The 22,493-nt window shown below is 49.0% G+C and overlaps 1 protein-coding gene across 2 annotated transcripts in view; it reads left to right on the top strand.

Moving 5' to 3' along the window:
- The window catches only part of mipol1 (mirror-image polydactyly 1), a 30,020-nt gene that overhangs the window by 4,916 nt on the left and 2,611 nt on the right, over positions 1–22,493 (top strand). For both annotated transcript variants that reach the window (XM_070841905.1, XM_070841906.1), the window contains exons 2-12: positions 35–126; positions 3,625–3,700; positions 4,034–4,077; positions 4,279–4,576; positions 5,417–5,540; positions 5,647–5,752; positions 9,157–9,283; positions 14,753–14,786; positions 14,867–15,037; positions 19,551–19,604; positions 21,398–21,492. In XM_070841905.1, coding sequence (XP_070698006.1) covers positions 117–126; positions 3,625–3,700; positions 4,034–4,077; positions 4,279–4,576; positions 5,417–5,540; positions 5,647–5,752; positions 9,157–9,283; positions 14,753–14,786; positions 14,867–15,037; positions 19,551–19,604; positions 21,398–21,492 — 1,139 coding nt within the window. In that variant the 5' untranslated portion in view covers positions 35–116. The remainder of the gene's footprint in view (positions 1–34; positions 127–3,624; positions 3,701–4,033; positions 4,078–4,278; positions 4,577–5,416; positions 5,541–5,646; positions 5,753–9,156; positions 9,284–14,752; positions 14,787–14,866; positions 15,038–19,550; positions 19,605–21,397; positions 21,493–22,493) is intronic.

Genomic DNA, 22,493 nt, shown 5'->3' with positions numbered 1-22,493 from the left:
AATGTCTGATGTCTCATCTCTTTGATGTTTCCAGAGAAACCAGTTCAGAGAGTCCACCAGAGACCAGCCTGTCGCCATGGACACCGAGCAGAGAGCTCAGGGACACGCTAGTGGACATGTATTCAGGTACGGTACTAACTACTGCTACAAAGAGAGAAGGTGGGGGGGGGGTCAGAGGTCACAGCACACACACCGCTGCTGCAGAGAACCACTGGTTCTCCTGGTCCTGGTACCACTGATGACCATTTGAGTGCTGGTTTCTGGTCTCTCACGTCTGAAAGTGTTCTAGTATTTTTTTTACATTTACATCATGTGGACATGTGACATCAAGCTGAAGGTTTTCATTGGTTCACACACGAGAACGCCCACTCCTTCGGCTAACTCGCCCGTCTCCGTCGGCTGCACCGGTCTGCTGTCCTGAAATGTGATTGCGGTAAACCTGGATGGATGTTGTTTGGTGTCTGTGACTTGGTGCTTTGTAAAGGCGTTTGAGAGAGTTGGTGACCTCTGTCCAGGTTCACTCACTTGGACATCACGACCCCCAGGTGTTCACCTGTCTCTTCTTCTGTGGTGGCATTCTTCACTCCTCTGCTTCCTGTTTCTGCGTTCACGGGATTATGTGATCATATGATCATGTGATGTGAGAACTGATCATTTAACTGTCCGATTGGTCAGTGAAGTGACTGAAGTGTTTCCACGGTAACATTAACATGTGATATCATCATAAGAATGCCACGACCACGTCTTAGTCACGCACACACACAGTCACTAGATTAATACAAGACAAGAGGACAAAGGACGAGCGAGGCTCAGAGTGAATGAGGAGAGAGAGGGAGGAGAGGGTTGTGTGAACTGTGTTTAATCTGCAGAGTGGGTGGTCCACACACACACACACACACACACACACACACACACACACACACACACACTCTCTCTGTATTGTTAGATGAGGGTGGGCTGATCAGACTGAAGTAGCAGCTATTCAAGTTGTTCTGTCCTGGTCCTGTTCTAGTCCTGTTCTGGTCCTGTCCTGGCCCTGTTCTAGTCCTGTCCTGGCCCTGTTCTGGTCCTGTCCTGGTCCTGTCCTGGCCCTGTTCTGGTCCTGTCCTGGCCCTGTTCTGGTCCTGTCCTGGCCCTGTTCTGGTCCCGTCCTGGCCCTGTTTTGGTCCTTTTCTAGTCCTGTCCTGGCCCTGTTCTAGACCTGTTCTGGTCCTGTCCTGGTCCTGTCCTGGCCCTGTTCTAGTCCTGTCCTGGCCCTGTTTTGGTCCTTTTCTAGTCCTGTCCTGGTCCTGTTCTGGTCCTGTCCTGGCCCTGTTTTGGTCCTTTTCTAGTCCTGTCCTGGCCCTGTTCTGGTCCTGTCCTGGCCCTGTTCTAGTCCTGTCCTGGCCCTGTTCTGGTCCTGTCCTGGCCCTGTTCTGGTCCTGTTCTGGCCCTGTTCTAGTCCTGTCCTGGCCCTGTTCTGGCCCTGTCCTGGCCCTGTTCTGGCCCTGTTCTGGTCCTGTCCTGGCCCTGTTTTAGTCCTGTCCTAGCCCTGTTCTAGTCCTGTCCTGGTCCTGTCCTGGCCCTGTTTTGGTCCTTTTCTAGTCCTGTCCTGGCCCTGTTCTGGTCCTGTTCTGGCCCTGTTCTGGCCCTGTTCTGGTCCTGTCCTGGCCCTGTTTTAGTCCTGTCCTAGCCCTGTTCTAGTCCTGTCCTGGCCCTGTTTTGGTCCTTTTCTAGTCCTGTCCTGGCCCTGTTCTGGTCCTGTTCTTGCCCTGTTCTAGTCCTGTTCTTGCCCTGTTCTAGTCCTGTTCTTGCCCTGTTCTGGTCCTGTTCTGGTCCTGCTCTGGCTCGGTTGTACTCTGTGTGTACTGTGTGTACTCTGTGTGTACTCTGTGTGTACTCTGTGTGTACTCTGTGTACTGTCTGTGTACTCTCTGTGTACTCTGTGTGTACTCTGTGTACTCTGCGTCAGTATTTTGGGTGAGTTTTAGTTTAAAAGTTGATTCATTCAGTGACTCAATTAATTACAACAGCTGCATATTAATTTTCACTAAATTGATTGATGAACTAATTGATTGATGAACTAATTGATTGATGAACTAATTGACTAATTGTCGGTCGCTCTGACAAAACAAACTGTGGGATGAGACCTGTTGTGTAAACGCTCAGATTGACTCTGTGTGTTGTCGCTCAGTGTTTACTGTATGTTTGTGTTATGTGTTATGTGTGTGTGTGTGTGTGTGTGTGTGTGTGTGTGTGTCTCCTGGGCTTAATGTCGGTATCTAAATTCATGTGCGGCGGCGTGGCGGCGGCGGCGGATCACAGGCGGATTGTGTTGGATTTGAGCTGAAGCCTCTTTAATCATCGTAACACCGTCATTAATATTCATGCAGTCAGCTGGAGCAGCAGAGTCTCTGCACACCAAACTTTCTGCTCAAAATGTATTAAATACAGCTTAAAAAATTAATAGACTTTAGTTTATATTACATGAAGAAGATGGGGGGAGGGGGGGGCAGACCCCCCCCATTGGTCGGTGTAGATTGGTCCTCTGATTGGCCTCTGTGTTTCCCCCTTTTTTTGCAGATTTTTCCATCTTTGACGAGACTTCAAAGCGAGCGCGAGGCATGAACGGTCATTTAGAAGGATTTAAGCACATTATCACATCTGTAATTGTACATGAATAATAAGACGAGCCGCCGCGCTCAATTAGCTCTGAGTCCACACCGCCATCGGGGGGGGTTTCAAAGTGAAAACGCTCCAAGGGGAAATTATTTAAGAAGCCTGATACAGTAGAACCAGGACCGGGACCTGGAACAAGACCAGGACCTGGACCTGAAACAAGTCCAAGACCAGAAACAAGACCAGGACAAGGAACAAGACCGGGTCCAGGAACAAGACCCGGACCGGGACTTGGTCCAGGCTCTCTGTCACCAATGAAACATCTGCACACTTTAAACGATGCGTTCGCTTGTCTGTACACACAATCAGATTTATCAGTGTCTTACTGTGTTTGGAGGTTTAGAAGTGTTACTATCACTACTATATCTGATGTGTACACTAACTAACTAGTCTAACTAGTGGCCCCCCCCCCCCCACACTTTATTCTGTCAGCGCTGCGGTGCAATCAGCAGCACTACAGCCTCACACAAGGTTTCTGGTTTTAGCCTGTGTGTGGTTTGTGTGTTCTCTGTTTTTAGTGGGTTCTTTCTGGGTTCCTCCCACAGTCCACCGACAGCCAGTCCAGGTCCTGGTCCTGGTCCTTAGGATCGCCGTGGTTTGTTCTGGTTCAGTGTCTCTGTGAGGAGTGTGTGGAGTCAGTTTTGAAAACACACTGTAAAAAGCCTGTTCACCTGTCTCACACACACACACTGTCAGTGTTAATGGCTGACTGTCTCGCTGATCTGTGTGTTTGTTGCTTACTTTGGACTTAATAAGCGTTTAACGTGTTTCCTGCCTCCATTTTAATTCTACCTGAGGAGCTGCGCTCTGATTGGTGGCCTCTTTAACGAGGCCTTAACGAGATAATAAAGCTGCAGACAGCTTACAGCTCGCTAATGATTAGCACAGACAGACAGGTGAGGGAGAGACAGGTGGTGTGTGACTTCCTGTTGCATCAGCTAACAGCTGTGCTTGTTGTGGTTTCAGCTAACCCCAGAGTGAACGTGGAGCTTCAACAACGTCTACCCTCACCTGGATCACCACACCTGGGCAGCCCCGACAGGTGCGCATCACTTCATCACCTGTTTCCTGCTGCTGAGCTCCAGGATACTCTGATAAAGGGTTACTCCGCTGTTTTGACATTGAGCCCTCTTGGTGCATAGGCTAGTTAGCCAAATGGGTCTGGCGCTGGGTCTAGTCTAGATCGAGTCAGGATTGGGTCTGGTCTGGGTCTAATCTGGATAAGGTTTAGATGTGGTCTGGATGTGGTCTGGGTGTGGTCTGGTCTGGATCAGGTCTGGTTCTGGATCGGGTATGGATCTGAGTCTGGTCTGGGTCTCGATTTGGCTCTGGTCTGGTCTGGTTTAAATTTGATCTGATCTGGTCTGGTTTACAGGTCTGGGATCAGCCTGAGTCTGGACCACGCTGACCGGCCTCAGGGTGAGTTACCATGGAAACCCTGTCCATCCACTATCACCTGATCACGACAGTGGTCCACAGTAAGCCTGATCCACTTCCTGTAAACACCAGGAAGTGGATCATTACTGTGGCTTTGATTGTGAAGTACTGCTAATGATCAGCAGCTGTCTGACTGCCTGTCTGTCTGTCTGACTGCCTGTCTCTGTGTCTGTCTGTCTCCAGCATCCTGCTTGCCCTCCCCTCTGTCCCTCAGGAGGTCTGTCTCTCCGGTCTCACCTGTCGTCCTCAGGAGGTCTGTCTCTCCGGTCTCACCTGTCGTCCTCAGGAGGTCTGTCTCTGCGGTCTCACTGTCGTCCTCCAGACCACCTGGAGGTCCAGGGGAGATGGACAATGACCTGTCCCCCAGGCGAGGCCCCTCTCCTCAGGCAGAGAGCTACACAGATGGCCCTGATGGAGGAAGAGCGTCCAGAGGTCCTGGTAGCCCCGCCCTCAGGAGACAGCTGGTCAGCTCCGACGACAGGTGAGGTCCTCCTGGCTCTGCAAGTAGTTCTACTAGTAGGACTCCTGCTGCTACCAGCACCACCTGTGTCCCTGAGAGTGACGGGGTTTTTTTCTTACCTGTATTTCTTGGGCCTTAAAATGGTGGGAATAGAGTGTGACCCCCCCCCGTAGAGTTTAAACGATGATCTCGTTATTGATGATTGTTATTAACGTGTGTTCGTGGCTCCTCCACATGGAGCAGATTCATTAAAAAGTTTTTTAATAAACTTCTTCAGGTTCTTATATTTCTGCGCTGTTTTTTCTGTCTTTTCTGTCTTTTCGGTGCTTTTTCAGGCCTCAGTTGCATCACAGTGAAATGTGACCTATTAAATTTAGATGTGATTTGATTAGTCGCAGCGTCAGACAGAAATAGAAGGATAGTAAAAGCAGTGGAGGCGGAGGAGAGGAAAGCTGATATTATAAAGTCAGAAACAGTCAATTACAGACGGGTGGCGGCCATGTTTACCTGCTTTATTACGCTAAGCAGCAGCGTGACCTTTAAGGTGATATGAGAGAATTACAGTCGTGGTTATTAAAGCGACGCCTCATAACCCGCCGCTCCGTCTGCGCGCCTCTCGTCTGATAACGGCAGGTTAACACACCTGACCGGCCACACACAGGTGATGCTCCCATCCAACACTCGCCTGATGTCACCGCTGCCCTGACCAATCACAGCCCGGCTCACTGGCAGCTCACGCCCCCCTTCTCTATAAGTCTTTATAATTCCACACGAAGCCTTAAAGGGACAGTCCGTATGAGTAGGAGTGTGGCTGTCTGACGACGCACCGCTGTTCTAACCGAAACCCGTTGTTTCCTCCAGCTCTCATCAGGATGTCTCGTTTGGGCCAATCACAGCGTCCGGTCAAGCTCAGAGTTTTGATAGAGACAAAAACATCTCGTTTTTACTGAAGGAGCTCGACGCTCTGAGAGACATCAACAAGAAAGTAAACACACACACACACACACACACACAGTCAGACAGTGTCCTCATAAGTACTGTGCACGTGAACAGTGACCTCACAGGTAGGCTAACAGCCGTCTGTGCTCCAGCTGCAGGAGCAGCTGGTCCAGAAGGAGAAGGAGCTGCAGAGGAGGGAGGTAGAGGAGGAGCTGAAGGAGGAGCAGAGGGAGGCCCAAGGCTGGGGGAGACCAGCAGGTAAGTTTCTGTGTGTGTGTGTGCGCGTGAGTGTGTGTGCGCGTGAGTGTGTGTGTGTGTGTGTGCATGCATCCGAGCGAGCGTGAGTGAGTGAGTGAGTGCGAGTGTGTGAGTGAGAGTGTGTGTGAGTGAGTGAGAGTGTGTGAGTGAGTGAGTGAGTGAGTGCGAGTGTGTGAGTGAGTGAGTGAGTGCGAGTGAGTGAGTGAGTGAGAGTGTGTGAGTGAGTGAGTGAGTGCGAGTGAGTGAGTGAGTGAGTGCGAGTGAGTGCGAGTGTGTGAGTGAGTGAGTGAGTGCGAGTGAGTGAGTGAGAGTGTGTGAGTGAGTGAGTGAGTGCGAGTGAGTGAGTGAGTGAGAGTGTGTGAGTGAGTGAGTGCGTGTGAGTGAGTGAGTGAGAGTGTGTGAGTGAGTGAGAGTGTGTGAGTGAGTGAGAGTGTGTGAGTGAGTGAGTGCGTGTGAGTGAGTGAGTGAGTGCGAGTGAGTGAGTGAGTGAGAGTGTGTGAGTGAGTGAGAGTGTGTGAGTGAGTGAGTGCGTGTGAGTGAGTGAGTGAGTGCGAGTGAGTGCGAGTGTGTGAGTGAGTGAGTGAGTGCGAGTGAGTGAGTGAGAGTGTGTGAGTGAGTGAGTGAGTGCGAGTGAGTGAGTGAGTGAGAGTGTGTGAGTGAGTGAGTGCGTGTGAGTGAGTGAGTGAGAGTGTGTGAGTGAGTGAGTGAGTGAGTGAGAGTGAGTGAGTGAGTGCGAGTGAGTGAGTGAGAGTGTGTGAGTGAGTGCGTGTGAGTGAGTGAGTGCGAGTGAGTGAGTGAGAGTGTGTGAGTGAGTGCGAGTGAGTGAGTGAGAGTGTGTGAGTGAGTGCGTGTGAGTGAGTGCGTGTGAGTGAGTGAGTGCGAGTGAGTGAGTGAGAGTGTGTGAGTGAGTGAGTGAGTGAGAGTGAGTGAGTGAGTGCGAGTGAGTGAGTGAGAGTGAGTGAGTGAGTGAGTGAGTGAGAGTGAGTGAGTGAGAGTGTGTGAGTGAGTGCGTGTGAGTGAGTGAGTGCGAGTGAGTGAGTGAGAGTGTGTGAGTGAGTGAGTGAGTGAGTGAGAGTGAGTGAGTGAGTGCGAGTGAGTGAGTGAGAGTGTGTGAGTGAGTGCGTGTGAGTGAGTGAGTGCGAGTGAGTGAGTGAGAGTGTGTGAGTGAGTGCGTGTGAGTGAGTGAGTGCGAGTGAGTGAGTGAGAGTGTGTGAGTGAGTGAGTGAGTGAGAGTGAGTGAGTGAGTGCGAGTGAGTGAGTGAGAGTGAGTGAGTGAGTGAGTGAGTGAGAGTGAGTGAGTGAGAGTGTGTGAGTGAGTGCGTGTGAGTGAGTGAGTGCGAGTGAGTGAGTGAGTGTGTGAGTGAGTGCGTGTGAGTGAGTGAGTGCGAGTGAGTGAGTGAGAGTGTGTGAGTGAGTGAGTGAGTGAGAGTGAGTGAGTGAGTGCGAGTGAGTGAGTGAGAGTGTGTGAGTGAGTGAGTGAGTGAGAGTGAGTGAGTGAGTGCGAGTGAGTGAGTGAGAGTGAGTGAGTGCGAGTGTGTGAGTGAGTGAGTGAGTGAGTGAGTGAGTGAGAGTGTGTGAGTGAGTGAGTGAGAGTGTGTGAGTGAGTGAGTGAGAGTGTGTGAGTGAGTGAGTGAGTGAGTGCGAGTGAGTGAGTGAGTGAGTGAGTGCGAGTGAGTGTGAGTGAGTGAGTGCGAGTGAGTGAGTGAGTGCGAGAGTGAGTGTGAGTGAGTGAGTGACTGCGAGTGAGTGAGTGAGAGTGAGTGTGAGTGAGTGAGTGAGTGAGAGTGTGTGAGTGAGTGAGTGAGTGTGAGTGAGTGAGTGAGTGAGTGAGTGAGTGAGTGCGAGTGAGTGTGAGTGAGTGAGTGCAAGTGTGTGAGTGAGTGAGTGAGAGTGTGTGAGTGAGTGAGTGAGTGAGTGTGAGTGAGTGAGTGAGTGAGTGAGTGCGAGTGAGTGTGAGTGAGTGAGTGCGAGTGAGTGAGTGAGTGCGAGAGTGAGTGTGAGTGAGTGAGTGACTGCGAGTGAGTGAGTGAGAGTGAGTGTGAGTGAGTGAGTGAGTGAGAGTGAGTGAGTGCGAGTGAGTGAGTGCGAGTGAGTGAGTGAGAGTGAGTGAGTGAGTGAGTGAGTGCGTGTGAGTGAGTGAGAGTGAGTGTGAGTGAGTGAGTGAGTGAGTGAGAGTGAGTGTGAGTGAGTGAGTGAGTGCGAGAGTGAGTGACTGCGAGTGAGTGAGTGAGAGTGAGTGTGAGTGAGTGAGTGAGTGCGAGAGTGAGTGAGTGAGTGAGAGTGAGTGAGTGAGTGCGAGTGTGAGTGAGAGTGAGTGAGTGAGTGAGTGAGTGCGTGTGAGTGAGTGCGAGTGAGTGAGTGAGTGAGTGCGAGTGAGTGAGTGAGTGCGAGTGAGTGAGTGAGTGCGAGTGAGTGAGTGAGTGCGAGAGAGTGAGTGAGTGAGTGCGTGTGAGTGAGTGAGTGCGAGTGAGAGTGAGTGAGTGCGAGTGAGTGAGTGAGTGTGAGTGAGAGTGAGTGAGTGAGTGCGAGTGAGAGTGAGTGAGTGAGTGCGAGTGAGTGAGTGAGTGAGTGAGTGCGAGTGTGTGAGTGAGTGAGTGAGTGAGTGCGAGTGTGTGAGTGAGTGAGTGAGTGAGTGCGAGTGAGTGAGTGAGTGAGTGCGAGTGTGTGAGTGAGTGAGTGAGTGAGTGAGTGAGTGCGAGTGTGTGAGTGAGTGAGTGCGAGTGTGTGAGTGAGTGAGTGAGTGCGAGTGTGTGAGTGAGTGAGTGAGTGCGAGTGAGTGAGTGAGTGAGTGAGTGAGTGAGTGAGTGAGTGAGTGAGTGAGTGAGTGAGTGAGTGAGTGCGAGTGAGTGAGTGAGTGAGTGAGTGAGTGCGAGTGTGTGAGTGAGTGAGTGAGTGCGAGTGAGTGAGTGAGTGCGAGTGAGTGAGTGAGTGAGTGAGTGAGTGAGTGAGTGAGTGAGTGAGTGAGTGCGAGTGAGTGAGTGAGTGAGTGAGTGAGTGAGTGCGAGTGTGTGAGTGAGTGAGTGAGTGCGAGTGAGTGAGTGAGTGAGTGAGTGAGTGAGTGAGTGAGTGCGAGTGAGTGAGTGAGTGAGTGCGAGTGAGTGAGTGAGTGAGTGCGAGTGTGTGAGTGAGTGAGTGAGTGAGTGAGTGAGTGCGAGTGAGTGAGTGAGTGAGTGCGAGTGTGTGAGTGAGTGAGTGAGTGAGTGCGAGTGAGTGAGTGCGAGTGAGTGAGTGAGTGAGTGAGTGCGAGTGTGTGAGTGAGTGAGTGAGTGAGTGCGAGTGTGTGAGTGAGTGAGTGAGTGCGAGTGTGTGAGTGAGTGAGTGCGAGTGAGTGAGTGAGTGAGTGAGTGAGTGAGTGCGAGTGTGTGAGTGTGTGAGTGAGTGAGTGACTATGTGTTTCCCCTCAGCCCTGATGGAGGAGGTGTTGGCAGCTCAGATGAACAGAGATCAGGCTCTGATGTCACGACTCCTGCTGGCCAATGAGGAAAGAGATGAGGCTCTGCTCCGAGCACGCCAACTGCAACATGCCACCGAGTACGCAACACACACACACACACACACACACACACACACACACACACACACAGTCACACACTCTCACACACACACAGTCACAGTCACACACTCTCACACACACAGTCACACACTCACACACACACACACTCACAGACTCACACACACAGTCACACACTCACACACAGTCACACTCACACACACACACACACAGTCACACATACATACACACACACACACACACACACAGAGTCTGAGCTTCCTGCTGCAGAGGATGAACCCTCACACTGTTTTTACTTCAGTCCATGTAAACAGGAACACGCTAACAACACGTGGTGGGCGGGGCCTGTTTTCATGGGGTTAATGATGAAGGTGAAGATGATGAAGATGTATTGATCTTATTGATAATCAGGTTTGTTTCCAGACGGACTGAAACGTGTTGATTCTCATATTTACACGTGTTCACTGTTCATATGAACCCCCCCTCCAGCGCCCCCCTCCTCAGTCTGGTTAAGAGCTGTGAAACGAGCTCTCGTCCTTTCGAGGAGCCTCCAAACAGACCAGAAAATCTAATTACAGATAATACCCCCCCGCCCCACCCCCCAGGATGAGAGGGTAATTGATATTGGAGGCCACAATCCTTTTTATGAGGGGCAGAATATGGAGGAGCATGTTCCATCTGTCGGGACTGAGAGAGTGTGTGTGTTTAATACTGATGTGTGTGTGTGTGTGTGTGTGTGTGTGTGTGTGTTTAATACTGATGTGTGTGTGTGTGTGTGTTTAATACTGATGTGTGTGTGTGTGTGTGTTTAATACTGATGTGTGTGTGTGTGTTTAATACTGATGTGTGTGTGTGTGTGTGTGTGTGTGTGTGTGTGTGTGTGTTTAATACTGGTGTGTGTGTGTGTGTGTTTAATACTGATGTGTGTGTTTAATACTGATGTGTGTGTTTAATACTGATGTGTGTGTGTGTGTGTGTTTAATACTGATGTGTGTGTGTGTGTGTTTAATACTGATGTGTGTGTGTGTGTTTAATACTGATGTGTGTGTTTAATACTGATGTGTGTGTTTAATACTGATGTGTGTGTGTGTGTGTGTTTAATACTGATGTGTGTGTGTGTGTGTGTGTGTGTGTGTGTGTTTAATACTGATGTGTGTGTGTGTGTGTGTGTGTGTGTGTGTGTTTAATACTGGTGTGTGTGTGTGTGTGTGTGTGTTTAATACTGATGTGTGTGTGTGTGTGTGTGTGTGTGTGTGTGTGTGTGTGTGTGTTTAATACTGATGTGTGTGTGTGTGTGTGTGTGTGTGTGTGTGTTTAATACTGATGTGTGTGTGTGTGTTTAATACTGATGTGTGTGTGTGTTTAATACTGATGTGTGTGTGTGTGTGTGTTTAATACTGATGTGTGTGTGTGTTTAATACTGATATGTGTGTGTGTGTGTGTGTGTGTGTGTGTGTTTAATACTGGTGTGTGTGTGTTTAATACTGATTGTGTGTATCAGTGTGTATTACAGTGTGTATTAGTGTGTGTCAGTGTGTATCAGTGTGTGTTAGTGTGTGTCAGTGTGTGTCAGTGTGTATCAGTGTGTGTTAGTGTGTGTCAGTGTGTATCAGTGTGTGTTAGTGTGTGTCAGTGTGTGTCAGTGTGTGTCAGTGTGTGTCAGTGTGTATCAATGTGTCAGTGTGTGTCAGTGTGTATTAATGTGTCAGTGTGTATCAATGTGTCAGTGTGTGTCAGTGTGTGTCAGTGTGTGTTAGTGTGTATTAATGTGTGTCAGTGTGTGTTAGTGTGTATTAATGTGTGTCAGTGTGTGTTAGTGTGTATTAATGTGTGTCAGTGTGTGTTAGTGTGTATTAATGTGTGTCAGTGTGTGTTAGTGTGTGTTAGTGTGTATTAATGTGTCAGTGTGTATTAATGTGTGTCAGTGTGTGTCAGTGTGTGTTAGTGTGTGTCAGTGTGTATCAGTGTGTGTTAGTGTGTGTCAGTGTGTATTAATGTGTGTCAGTGTGTATTAATGTGTCAGTGTGTGTTAGTGTGTGTTAGTGTGTGTCAGTGTGTATTAATGTGTCAGTGTGTGTTAGTGTGTGTTAGTGTGTGTCAGTGTGTATTAATGTGTGTCAGTGTGTAATAATGTGTGTCAGTGTGTGTTAGTGTGTATCAGTGTGTGTTAGTGTGTGTTAGTGTGTGTCAGTGTGTATTAATGTGTGTCAGTGTGTAATAATGTGTATCAGTGTGTGTTAGTGTGTATCAGTGTGTGTTAGTGTGTGTTAGTGTGTGTCAGTGTGTATTAATGTGTGTCAGTGTGTAATAATGTGTATCAGTGTGTGTTAGTGTGTATCAGTGTGTGTTAGTGTGTGTTAGTGTGTGTCAGTGTGTATTAATGTGTGTCAGTGTGTGTTAGTGTGTATCAGTGTGTGTTAGTGTGTATCAGTGTGTGTTAGTGTGTGTTAGTGTGTGTCAGTGTGTATTAATGTGTGTCAGTGTGTAATAATGTGTATCAGTGTGTGTTAGTGTGTATCAGTGTGTGTTAGTGTGTGTCAGTGTGTAATAATGTGTGTCAGTGTGTGTTAGTGTGTATCAGTGTGTGTTAGTGTGTGTCAGTGTGTATTAATGTGTGTCAGTGTGTAATAATGTGTATCAGTGTGTGTTAGTGTGTATCAGTGTGTGTTAGTGTGTGTTAGTGTGTATCAGTGTGTATTAGTGTGTGTCAGTGTGTATTAATGTGTGTCAGTGTGTGTTAGTGTGTATCAGTGTGTGTTAGTGTGTGTTAGTGTGTATTAGTGTGTGTCAGTGTGTGTTAGTGTGTGTCAGTGTGTGTTAGTGTGTGTTAGTGTGTATTAGTGTGTGTCAGTGTGTATTAATGTGTGTCAGTGTGTAATAATGTGTGTCAGTGTGTGTTAGTGTGTATCAGTGTGTGTTAGTGTGTGTTAGTGTGTATCAGTGTGTATTAGTGTGTGTCAGTGTGTATTAATGTGTGTCAGTGTGTGTTAGTGTGTATCAGTGTGTGTTAGTGTGTGTTAGTGTGTATTAGTGTGTGTCAGTGTGTGTCAGTGTGTGTCAGTGTGTGTTAGTGTGTATCAGTGTGTGTTAGTGTGTGTCAGTGTGTGTCAGTGTGTGTCAGTGTGTGTTAGTGTGTATTAGTGTGTGTCAGTGTGTATTAGTGTGTGTCAGTGTGTGTCAGTGTGTGTCAGTGTGTGTTAGTGTGTATTAGTGTGTGTCAGTGTGTATTAATGTGTGTCAGTGTGTGTTAGTGTGTGTTAGTGTGTATCAGTGTGTGTCAGTGTGTGTTAGTGTGTGTTAGTGTGTGTCAGTGTGTGTTAGTGTGTATTAATGTGTGTATCTGTGTATCAGTGTGTCAGTGTGTGTTACAGTGTGTATCAGTGTGTCAGTGTGTGTTACAGTGTGTATCAGTGTGTGTTACAGTGTGTATCAGTGTGTCAGTGTGTGTTACAGTGTGTATCAGTGTGTGTGTCAGTGTGTGTCAGTGTGTGTCAGTGTGTGTTAGTGTGTGTTAGTGTGTATTAGTGTGTGTCAGTGTGTATTAATGTGTGTCAGTGTGTGTTAGTGTGTGTTAGTGTGTGTCAGTGTGTGTTAGTGTGTATTAATGTGTGTATCTGTGTATCAGTGTGTCAGTGTGTGTTACAGTGTGTATCAGTGTGTCAGTGTGTGTTACAGTGTGTATCAGTGTGTGTTACAGTGTGTATCAGTGTGTCAGTGTGTATCAGTGTGTATCAGTGTGTCAGTGTGTGTTACAGTGTGTTACAGTGTGTATCAGTGTGTCAGTGTGTGTTACAGTGTGTATCAGTGTGTGCTACAGTGTGTATCAGTGTGTCAGTGTGTGTTACAGTGTGTATCAGTGTGTGCTACAGTGTGTATCAGTGTGTCAGTGTGTGTGTGAGGGACAGCAGGGTGTTAGAGCAGCTTTATTGGAGGCGGCTGGTCTTTCATTACCTGCTGTTCCCTGCAGAGTGCCGCCGCCTCGGCCACCTTATTACAGTTTATTACAGAAAAACAGCCGCCGCTAAATGAAAAGAGCGTCCCGCAGGAGATCCGCTCCTCACCGCTCCTCACCGCTCCTCACCGCTCCACAGCCAGCAGCGTGGCCGCCTGCACGGGGAGAAATATCCTCCTGAACGGCGGCGGAGGCGTCCGGCCGACCGCTCGGCGCCGACTCTGAAATGACGGAGAGTTTCAGGTGGACTTCTGGGACGCAGCGTAAATTACTGCACAGCTGCTGCAGCCGCTGCTCTCAGCCCGGCTGCTGGATACAGGCCGCCGCCGCCACCGCCTTTAATTTGGCAACACGGGGGGAGTTAAAGTACCCTGATCTGGTCTACCCCCCCCACAGCACACCCCTCAGTTATAACTATTATTTTTGTTGCTGTATCACACACATATATACGTGTGTGTGTGTGTATATGTACATGTGTGTGTGTGTGTGTATGTACGTGTGTGTGTGTGTACATGTGTGTACTTGTGTGTGTGTGTGGACATGTGTGTGTGTGGACATGTGTGTGGACATGTGTGTATGTGTGTGTACATGTATGTGTACGTGTGTGGACATGTGTGTGGACATGTGTGTGTGTGTGTACGTGTGTGTGGACACGTGTGTGTGTACGTGTGTGTGTACGTGTGTGTACGTGTGTGTGTGGACATGTGTGTGGACGTGTGTGTGGACGTGTGTGTGTATGTACGTGTGTGTGGACATGTGTGTGTACATGTGTGTGTGGAAGTGTGTGTACGTGTGTGTGTGTGGACGTGTGTGTGGACGTGTGTGTGGACATGTGTGTGTACGTGTGTGTATGTATGTGTGTGTGGACATGTGTGTGTGTATGTACGTGTGTGTGTACTTGTGTGTGTGGACATGTGTGTGTATGTGTGTGGACGTGTGTGTGTATGTACGTGTGTGTGGACATGTGTGTGTACATGTGTGTGTGTGGACATATGTGTGTGTGTGGACGTGTGTGTGTACATGTGTGTGTACATGTGTGTGTGTGTGTGGACATATGTGTGTGTGTGGACGTGTGTGTGTGTATGTATGTGTGTGTGTGGACATGTGTGTGTGTATGTACGTGTGTGTGTACGTGTGTGTGGATGTGTGTGTGTATGTACGTGTGTGTGTACGTGTGTGTGGACGTGTGTGTGGACATGTGTGTGTACGTGTGTGTGTGTATGTATGTGTGTGTGTGGACATGTGTGTGTGTATGTACGTGTGTGTGGATGTGTGTGTGTATGTACGTGTGTGTGTACGTGTGTGTGGACGTGTGTGTGTACATGTGTGTGTGTATGTACGTGTGTGTGTACGTGTGTGTGGATGTGTGTGTGTATGTACGTGTGTGTGTACGTGTGTGTGGACGTGTGTGTGTACATGTGTGTGTGTATGTACGTGTGTGTGTATTGATCGATCTTTGATGGACAGTGAGATCTATAGAAACAGACATGTCTGTCCCAGCCGGTCCTGTCTCACTGATCATCCTGTCTGTCCTCAGGTGGGATGGCGCCGGCCCCGAGGACGCCGACACGGTAAGAACAGTGAGCGTTTGTCGTTTGGCCGCTGTGGCGTGGGGTTTATCGATCTGATCAGCCCGGCTTTGATTGGTCAGGATGTCGACGAGCTCCTGCGCCAAATCTGCGACGCTGACTCGGTCCAGGAGGTCCAGCAGGTCGGGTCGGTTCTAGTCCAACGTCTGCGCTTGGCACGGCAACGGAGGAATGACATCACTGCTCAGGAGATGAAGGCTGTGATGGAGGAGAGAGACGGCTCCGTCGCCAAGGTGAGTCTGTTTGCCTGTCTGTCTGTTTCCCTGCTTGCCTGCTCACCTGTCTGTCTGTCTGATCACCTGACGTGGAACTAATGTGTCAGAGTTGTTGAATATAAGTGAAGTTGCACATGATCCCAGCCGGTCACATGATCTGATGATGTCGGTGTTTCCTGTGACATCATTGTGGTGCTTCCTGTCTGTTTCACCAGGTTGTTGACGTGGATCATTGTCGTGGTTACGGCGGCCCTGGAGGCCCAAACCTCAAACATTTATGGTTTGAATGTGAACATGAATAATTTGAACAGAGTGAAAACAAACCAGCGGCGGACAAATAATAAAGCTGCCGACACGATGAGTATGTTTACCGAACAGAATCGTGTGTGTGTGTGTGTGTGTGTGTGTGTGTGTGTGTGTGTGTGTGTGTGTGTGTGTGTGTGTGTGTGTGTGTGTGTGTGTGTGTGTGTGTGTGTGTGTGTGTGTGTGTGGTGTCATCCAGGTAATGACATCATCCAGGTCATCTCTCAGAGATCCTAATCTGTCACATCCGCACATTTTAGCATGAAAGAGAAACAGGAAGTGTCTGAGTTGCGCTGCGATCTTCTGAACACGCTTCACACACGCTAAAGGTCAATGATCAGACATGATCAGGTGTGATCAGGTGTGATCAGACTGGGTTCGCTCAGCAGGGCTGTTGTGACTCAGACTGGTTTAATCAGTGCGAAGGATCAGAATCAATCAATAATCAATAAGTGGAGCTGAGATGTGGACGCCGTCTGTCTGCTGCTCTGAGCTGATTATTATCAGTTTATTACCAAAACCTGCAGAGTCCTGGATTTATTACCCACAATTCATCTGGAGCCATATCCCGCTCTCTGTGGGGTGGGGGGGCAGAAATGAAAAAGATGAGACGTCTGACTGATGGGAGGGGGGTCGGGCTCCCAGCATGCCATGCGGCAGGTGGCTGCTCACAGGCTCCGCCCCCTCCTGATGTGTCTGATAGATCCAAACTTTGATCTGTCCCTCACTGTGTCACCAAGGCAACCAGTCTGCAGCAGCACTGTAACCACGGCAATGGTCGCCAAGGGAGACGGGGGAGGGATGGAGACAGAGGGTACTTTAAAGACCAGTACTTTTTCCTCTAAACGCAGTACTATTACTGCTGATGTAGTACTTTTACTGTAAACGCAGTACTTTTACTGTAAACGCAGTACTTTTACTGCTGATGTAGTACTTTTACCGTAAACGCAGTACTTTTACTGCTGATGTAGTACTTTTACTGTAAACGCAGTACTTTTACTGCTGATGCAGTACTTTTATTGTAATCGCAGTACTTTCACAGTTGACGTAGAACTTTTACTCTCTACTATAACCACACCCCACCCGACTCCCTTCCGTCACCATGGCAACACGCCGTCCGCCTCCATTAACCCCACAAAACTCACTTCAGCATCACCAGCTCGCTGCCGCTAACCCCCACCAATATCACCGCACCGCCATCTTTTAACACCCCGCCCCCCTGCGTTAACACCACCCCTCCACGGTAACACCTTAATCCCGCCCTTGCGCGCTGGCGGCGGCGTGCCGAAATATGTTTCAAATGCTGCCGTAATCCTCGGAGGAGAAGAAGAAGAAGAGAACACTCCACTGGAGGATTCCTCTTCTCCCCCCCCCCCGCAGCTCACCGATCCCTCGCTCCCTCTCCTCATCTCTTAGGGATTATCTCCCCACCGCCGCCGGGACTTCTGGGAAATATTAGAAAACTGGGGGAGGCGTCCCCCCCACCCCCCTTCCCTCCACCCAGCCTCGTGTGACAGCTGCTTTTTATTGAGCTGAAAGCAGGTGATCACACCTGGATGAGACCACACACACACACACACACACACACACACACACACACACACACACAGGCCTCTCTTTTAAGGACCATTCCACTGTTTTTACACCTGTCTGAACTGATTTACTGATGGGACATAATGAGTTACCTGTTGCCTGCCTGTCAGGCAGATTAGACAGATCAGACAGAGCAGTGATGGTGCTCCTATACACTGTGTTCCAAATTATTATGCAAGTAGGATTTCAGTTAAATAAACTTTAGTTTTTTTGTTTTTCAATGAAACGTTTCACTTGTGTTGTTTCTCCTGTCTGTTTAAAACACTGACATCAATTTCAGACAGGTTTGATAATTAATTTGGCAGGTGAGCCTAATTAAAGGGAAACTACTTAAGGAGGTTGTTCCACATTATTAAGCAAGTCACAGGTTTCATGCAATCTGGGGAGAAAGAAAGATCTTTCTGCAGATGAAAAGAGTGAAATATTGCAATGCCTTGCAAAAGGTACGAAAACACTGGAAATTTCAAGAAAACTTAAGAGAGATCATCGTACTGTGAAAAGACGTGTGTGATTCAGAGTGCAGACGGGTTCCCTCAGATAAAGGTGCATTGAGGAAGATTTCTGTCAAGCAAATACATCGTATTAAGACAGCAGCTGTTAAGAAGCCACTGCTGAGCAGCAAACAGGTATTTGAAGCTGCTGGTGCCTCTGGAGTCCCAAGAACCTCTCGACGTAGGATCCTTCAGAGGCTTGCAGTTGTGCATAAAGCTGTATTTCGGCCACCCCTAACCAACGCTCACAAGGAGAAATGTTTGCAGTGGGCTCAGAAATACATGAAGACCAATTTTCAAACAGTTTTATTCACTGATGAATGCCGTGCTACACTGGATGGTCCACATGGATGGAGTTCTGGGTGGCTGGTGGATGGCCACCATGTCCCAATAAGGCTGCAACGTCAGCAAAGAGGTGGTGGAGTGATGTTTTGGGCTGGAATAATGGGGAGCGAGCTGGTAGGCCCCTTCAGGGTGCCCAAAGGTGTCAAAATGACCTCTGCAAAATATGTGGAGTTCCTAACGGATCATTTCCTGCCTCGGCATAAAAAGAACTGTGCCTTGTGTGTGAGTAAAATCATTTTCATGCAAGACAATGCACCATCCCATGCTGCAAAGAATACCATTGAGTCCTTGGCTGCTATGGGCATAAAGGGAGAGAAAATCATGGTGTAGCCACCATCATCCCCTGACCTCAACCCTATTGAGAACCTGTGGAGCACCCTTACAAGGAAGATCTATGAGGGTGGGCGGCAGTGTACCTCAAAACAGCAGCTCTGGGAGGCAATTCTGGCAACCCAGGCAGAAAGTATCCATGGACTCACAAGTTCAATGGATGGGAGAGTTGTGAAGGTGATATTCAAGAAGGGCTCCTGTGTTAACATGTAACTTGACCTGTAAAGATGTTTTTGATTGAAACAGCATTTATTTTGAGAAAAGAATATCTCCTATTGCAGAGAATACAACAGATTTCTGTTTTCAGTTCTTTATAACCTACTGAAGGCTTTGAAACTCTCTTGTGCATAATAATTTGGAACACTGTATTTTGAGTTATTTAAAAAAGAAATACAGTCGTCATCATCTGAAGTTTAGTTTAATAAAATCCTGATTATAATATAATAGTCGAGGACTTAAAAACTCGGACCGACTGTCATTTGTATTGACTATTTAGGAAAAACGAACAAACACTGCATATGCGTAATAATTTGGAACACAGTGTAGATAATTAATACTGATCACATCAATGAGGAATCAATGATAATAATCGATAATAACTGTTGAAACACAGTTCATGTCAACATGATGAGCAGCAGGATGTCCCGCCATGATTACTCTGAAGAAAGTAACCTGAGGAGTCACATGACCTGTAACAGCTCTAACACAGCTGAACACCTGCTCTGTAACACCTGAGCTGACATCACTGATCTTGTGCCCCTCTCTGAGAACCAGGTTCCATAGCGACATCTGAGGAACCCAAAGGTTCCTCTAAAGACCCCCCCCCTTCAGGAGAGCAGCAGCAGGTCCCGAGTCTGTTCAGTCTGATGGAGACGTGAACGTGATCACATGTTCTGACCAAAGTGAACACTGGGTCACTTTAACAGGATTCAGATCTTCTGGACACTGAGACTCTGACGTGGACTTTAGAGACACCTGAGGAGGACCTGAGCTCTGACGGAGACCTGCCTCTGGCTCACAGACACTCATCTGGTCCATGGAGCGTCTCCGGCGGGAGGCTGCTGAGGTGCAGCAACAGCCGCCGACAATAAACAGAAGCTTTGTGTGTCTGAAGAGGAGCCGGAGATGAACTGACGTCCTCAGAGACTCTGAAGCTGCTTCTGATAGAAAGCTGTCACTCTGCACCTGCTGCACCTGCTGCACCTGCTCATTTTATCATCCGCTGGAGTCCAGAGCTAGTTAGCATGGAAGCTAACAGCAACATTGATAGATTATTGATGCTCCCGCAGCCCCGTCTGCTTCCCTCCATCCACACCACCTTCACCACCAGGAGGCCACGCCAACTCAGGAGACAGGAAGTGGAGACCATCCCAGACCTCTGGACTGTAGCCTGTAGTGACACGTCAATAGTTGACAGGATCTCTGTCTATCAGCTGATCAGATCAATAATCCTGATTGTCTCTCTGCAGTGTAAACGCCTGGAACAGGATCTGATCCAGGAGAGAGAGCAGAGGGCGGGCCAGGTAAACACACACATGAATACACACTCTCTCTCTTGCATACTAACCGGTGGTCTCTGTGTTGAATGGGGATGATGGGATGTCTGCTCCGTCGTCATGACAACCTGCCGTGGAGACACTGCAGCTTGTTTGCCAACAACTTGTTATTCAAACAGGGTCGTCGTTGTGTGTGTGTGTGTGAGTGTACTGAGAACAGTCCTCCAGGACTTTTGGTCGGGTCCAGGTGCAGGTCCAGGTCCAGGTCCTGGTCCTGGTCTGTCCTCAGATCCTGTGTCCTTGGTCGTCCCTCAGAGCGCAGGTAGATGGTCCAGTGTCGTCATTGATTAACCCATGGATAGGGGAGGGTTTGCTTCAGGTGAGATCTTTGACTGACTGAGTTATTGATGGCACCATCCTCTGATAGGTCGCTATCAGAGGACCCCCCCCCCCCCCGCCGCTCGCCGTGTTTCCGTCTGTGAGCTATATTAGATTCTGTTATTACTGTAGCTCAGTCTGTTAATTAGGCCGAGGCTGCGGGGGATTACAGCCTGGAGAGCTTTTTAATTTCACCAGAAACACCAACAGCTGCTGAGAAATCACCCGACAGACTGTCAGGGAGCCGCCACACGCACCCAGCTGGAGCCAGGGCCAGAACCAGAACCACGCACCCAGCTGGAGCCAGGGCCAGAACCAGAACCAGAACCACGCACCCAGCTGGAGCCAGGGCCAGAACCAGAACCTAGGGTAGTGAACCAGACCTTGTGTCCTCAGAACGTTTCCGAGCGGCGTTGTCTAGCAACGGTAACAGGACCTAGAAGTTAAAGCTAAGCTAACAGGACCTAGAAGTTAAAGCTAAGCTAACAGGACCTAGAAGTTAAAGCTAAGCTAACAGGACCTAGAAGTTAAAGCTAAGCTAACAGGACCTAGAAGTTAAAGCTAAGCTAACAGGACCTAGAAGTTAATGTATTTGTAGTTTTTTCCTGTAGTTTAGGTTTCAGTTTGGAACACACAGGAAGTGATGTAATGACAGTTGGAGCAGGTGTTTGGTGTTGAGACGGACCAGCTGATCAAACACAAACTTCAAGGGGCCATCGGCTGGGGGGGGGCTGACCTCAGGGGCTAATTTGTTGTGAACTACCCCTTTAAATGTTAAAGGTCAGAGGAGCCCCCCCACTCCCTCCTCCTCATCCTGTTTCTCCTCCTATGTTAATAGAGGAGGACACCCCCCCAATGTTAAAGGTCTGGGCAGGTTAGCCCCCTCATTAAAGGTCGCCCCCCCCCATCCCCTGCTCATCTCATTTGGAGACGATAATCAGTCATCGACTTGTTTGAAGCGTCTCCTCCGGCCCCCCTGGAAATGGTACACACTGACTCTGTGTGGGGGGGGCAGAGAGAGAGGAGGAGGAAGGAGGGGGAGGAAGAGGTGAGGAGAGGAAAGGAAAGGAGGAGGTGTGGAGGAGGGAGGTGGGGGGGGGAGAGGAGGAGGCTTTACTCTACTCCTGCTGAGCTGTGCGTCCTACCCAGAATGCACCTGGAGGTTTGAGGAGTCCTCAGGATGAAGAGTGTCGACACTCGTGTCAGTTAATTAGTTCATTAGTTCATTAGTTAATTAATCCTTTATGTAAACAGATGTTAATGAGTTTTATGTTGTTCTGTGTGTGTGTGTGTGTGTGTGTGTGTGTGTGAGTGAGATTGACAGGGCTGATGTCAGCCAATGGGAGTGGAGCTCCTTCATCATCATCCTCATCCTCACTCAGCTCGTCCTGTCTGTATCAGCTCATTGTCCGCTGTGATTGACGTGTGTTTTATCCAATCAGGACCAGCTGCTGAGGTGCTACAGAGGGAAGGGCGGAGCTCCGGAGGACCAATGGCAGTCAGAGGCGGAGCCACAGGTGCTGCGAGCCAATCACAGGTCAGACTCCTCAACATCATCATTGTCATCATCATCACATTCATCACCATGTTAACAGTCACCTGTTCCAAATGGAGGTCTGGGCACTAGTTACAGAGGCCTGGGGACTAGTTACAGAGGCCTGGGGACTAGTTACAGAGGCCTGGGGACTAGTTACAGAGGCCTGGGGACTAGTTACAGAGGCCTGGGGACTAGTTACAGAGTGGGTATCATCTGAGATGTTTCTGCAGAACTCCTCTCCTGTTAGACTTTATAGATCTGAATGATCTGACACAGTCTCTGTGGGATGTTGGTGGGTGACTGTTCTAATGGAGGAGCAGAGAAGCCTGGAGGACTGCAGCTCTGCCTCCTGGTCTAGGCCCTGCTTCCTGGTCTAAGCCCTGCCTCCTGGTCTCGGCCCTGCCTCCTGGTCTAAGCCCTTCAGTTTTTGGACTAATAAACTGTAGATCAGGGAGCAGCCTTCTCTTCTAATCAGACCAGGTCTTCCCCAGAAAGACTGCCAGTTCTCTATGAAGCCCACATCTGGAGTTTGAAGAAGTCTGCGTTCTGCGACGAAACATGACCGAGCGGTAAATCCGAACCAGAGATGGGGGGGGCTGCTCGAGGCCCCCAGGCTGTTTGTCCTCTCTGTGTAAACTGTGAGCATCCATACATCATCAGGATGGATGCTGAGCTCCTGCAGAGACCCGGGCTGCAGTTTTCCTGCTTCTGAGAACCATCTGTGTGATTCTGCTTTTTTTATAGAACCCGTTTAGTTTTTTTGGGGGGGGGGGTGATGGTCAGCGAACTCATCACCAGGGTCCAGACAAATCTGTGACCACGGACTCACTTATTCTGTTTGCAGCAGGTGATGACAGGACAGGTGAGGGTGTGATCCACAGCTAACCCTAAGCCCCTCCTCTGGGGGGTTCACAGGGCTGGGGGTTTGTTCCTGGGGGCTTCCTGTCAGCATGCTGCCATTGAAGTTCCTTCCAGTGTGTCTGAATCAGAGTAAAGAACAT

Source organism: Pempheris klunzingeri, chromosome 13, assembly GCF_042242105.1.
Source record: "Pempheris klunzingeri isolate RE-2024b chromosome 13, fPemKlu1.hap1, whole genome shotgun sequence".
In the NCBI taxonomy this organism is placed as follows: Eukaryota; Metazoa; Chordata; class Actinopteri; order Acropomatiformes; family Pempheridae; genus Pempheris; species Pempheris klunzingeri.
Note: the sequence above shows the minus strand (reverse complement) of the source record. Positions and strands in the feature narration are given on the sequence as shown.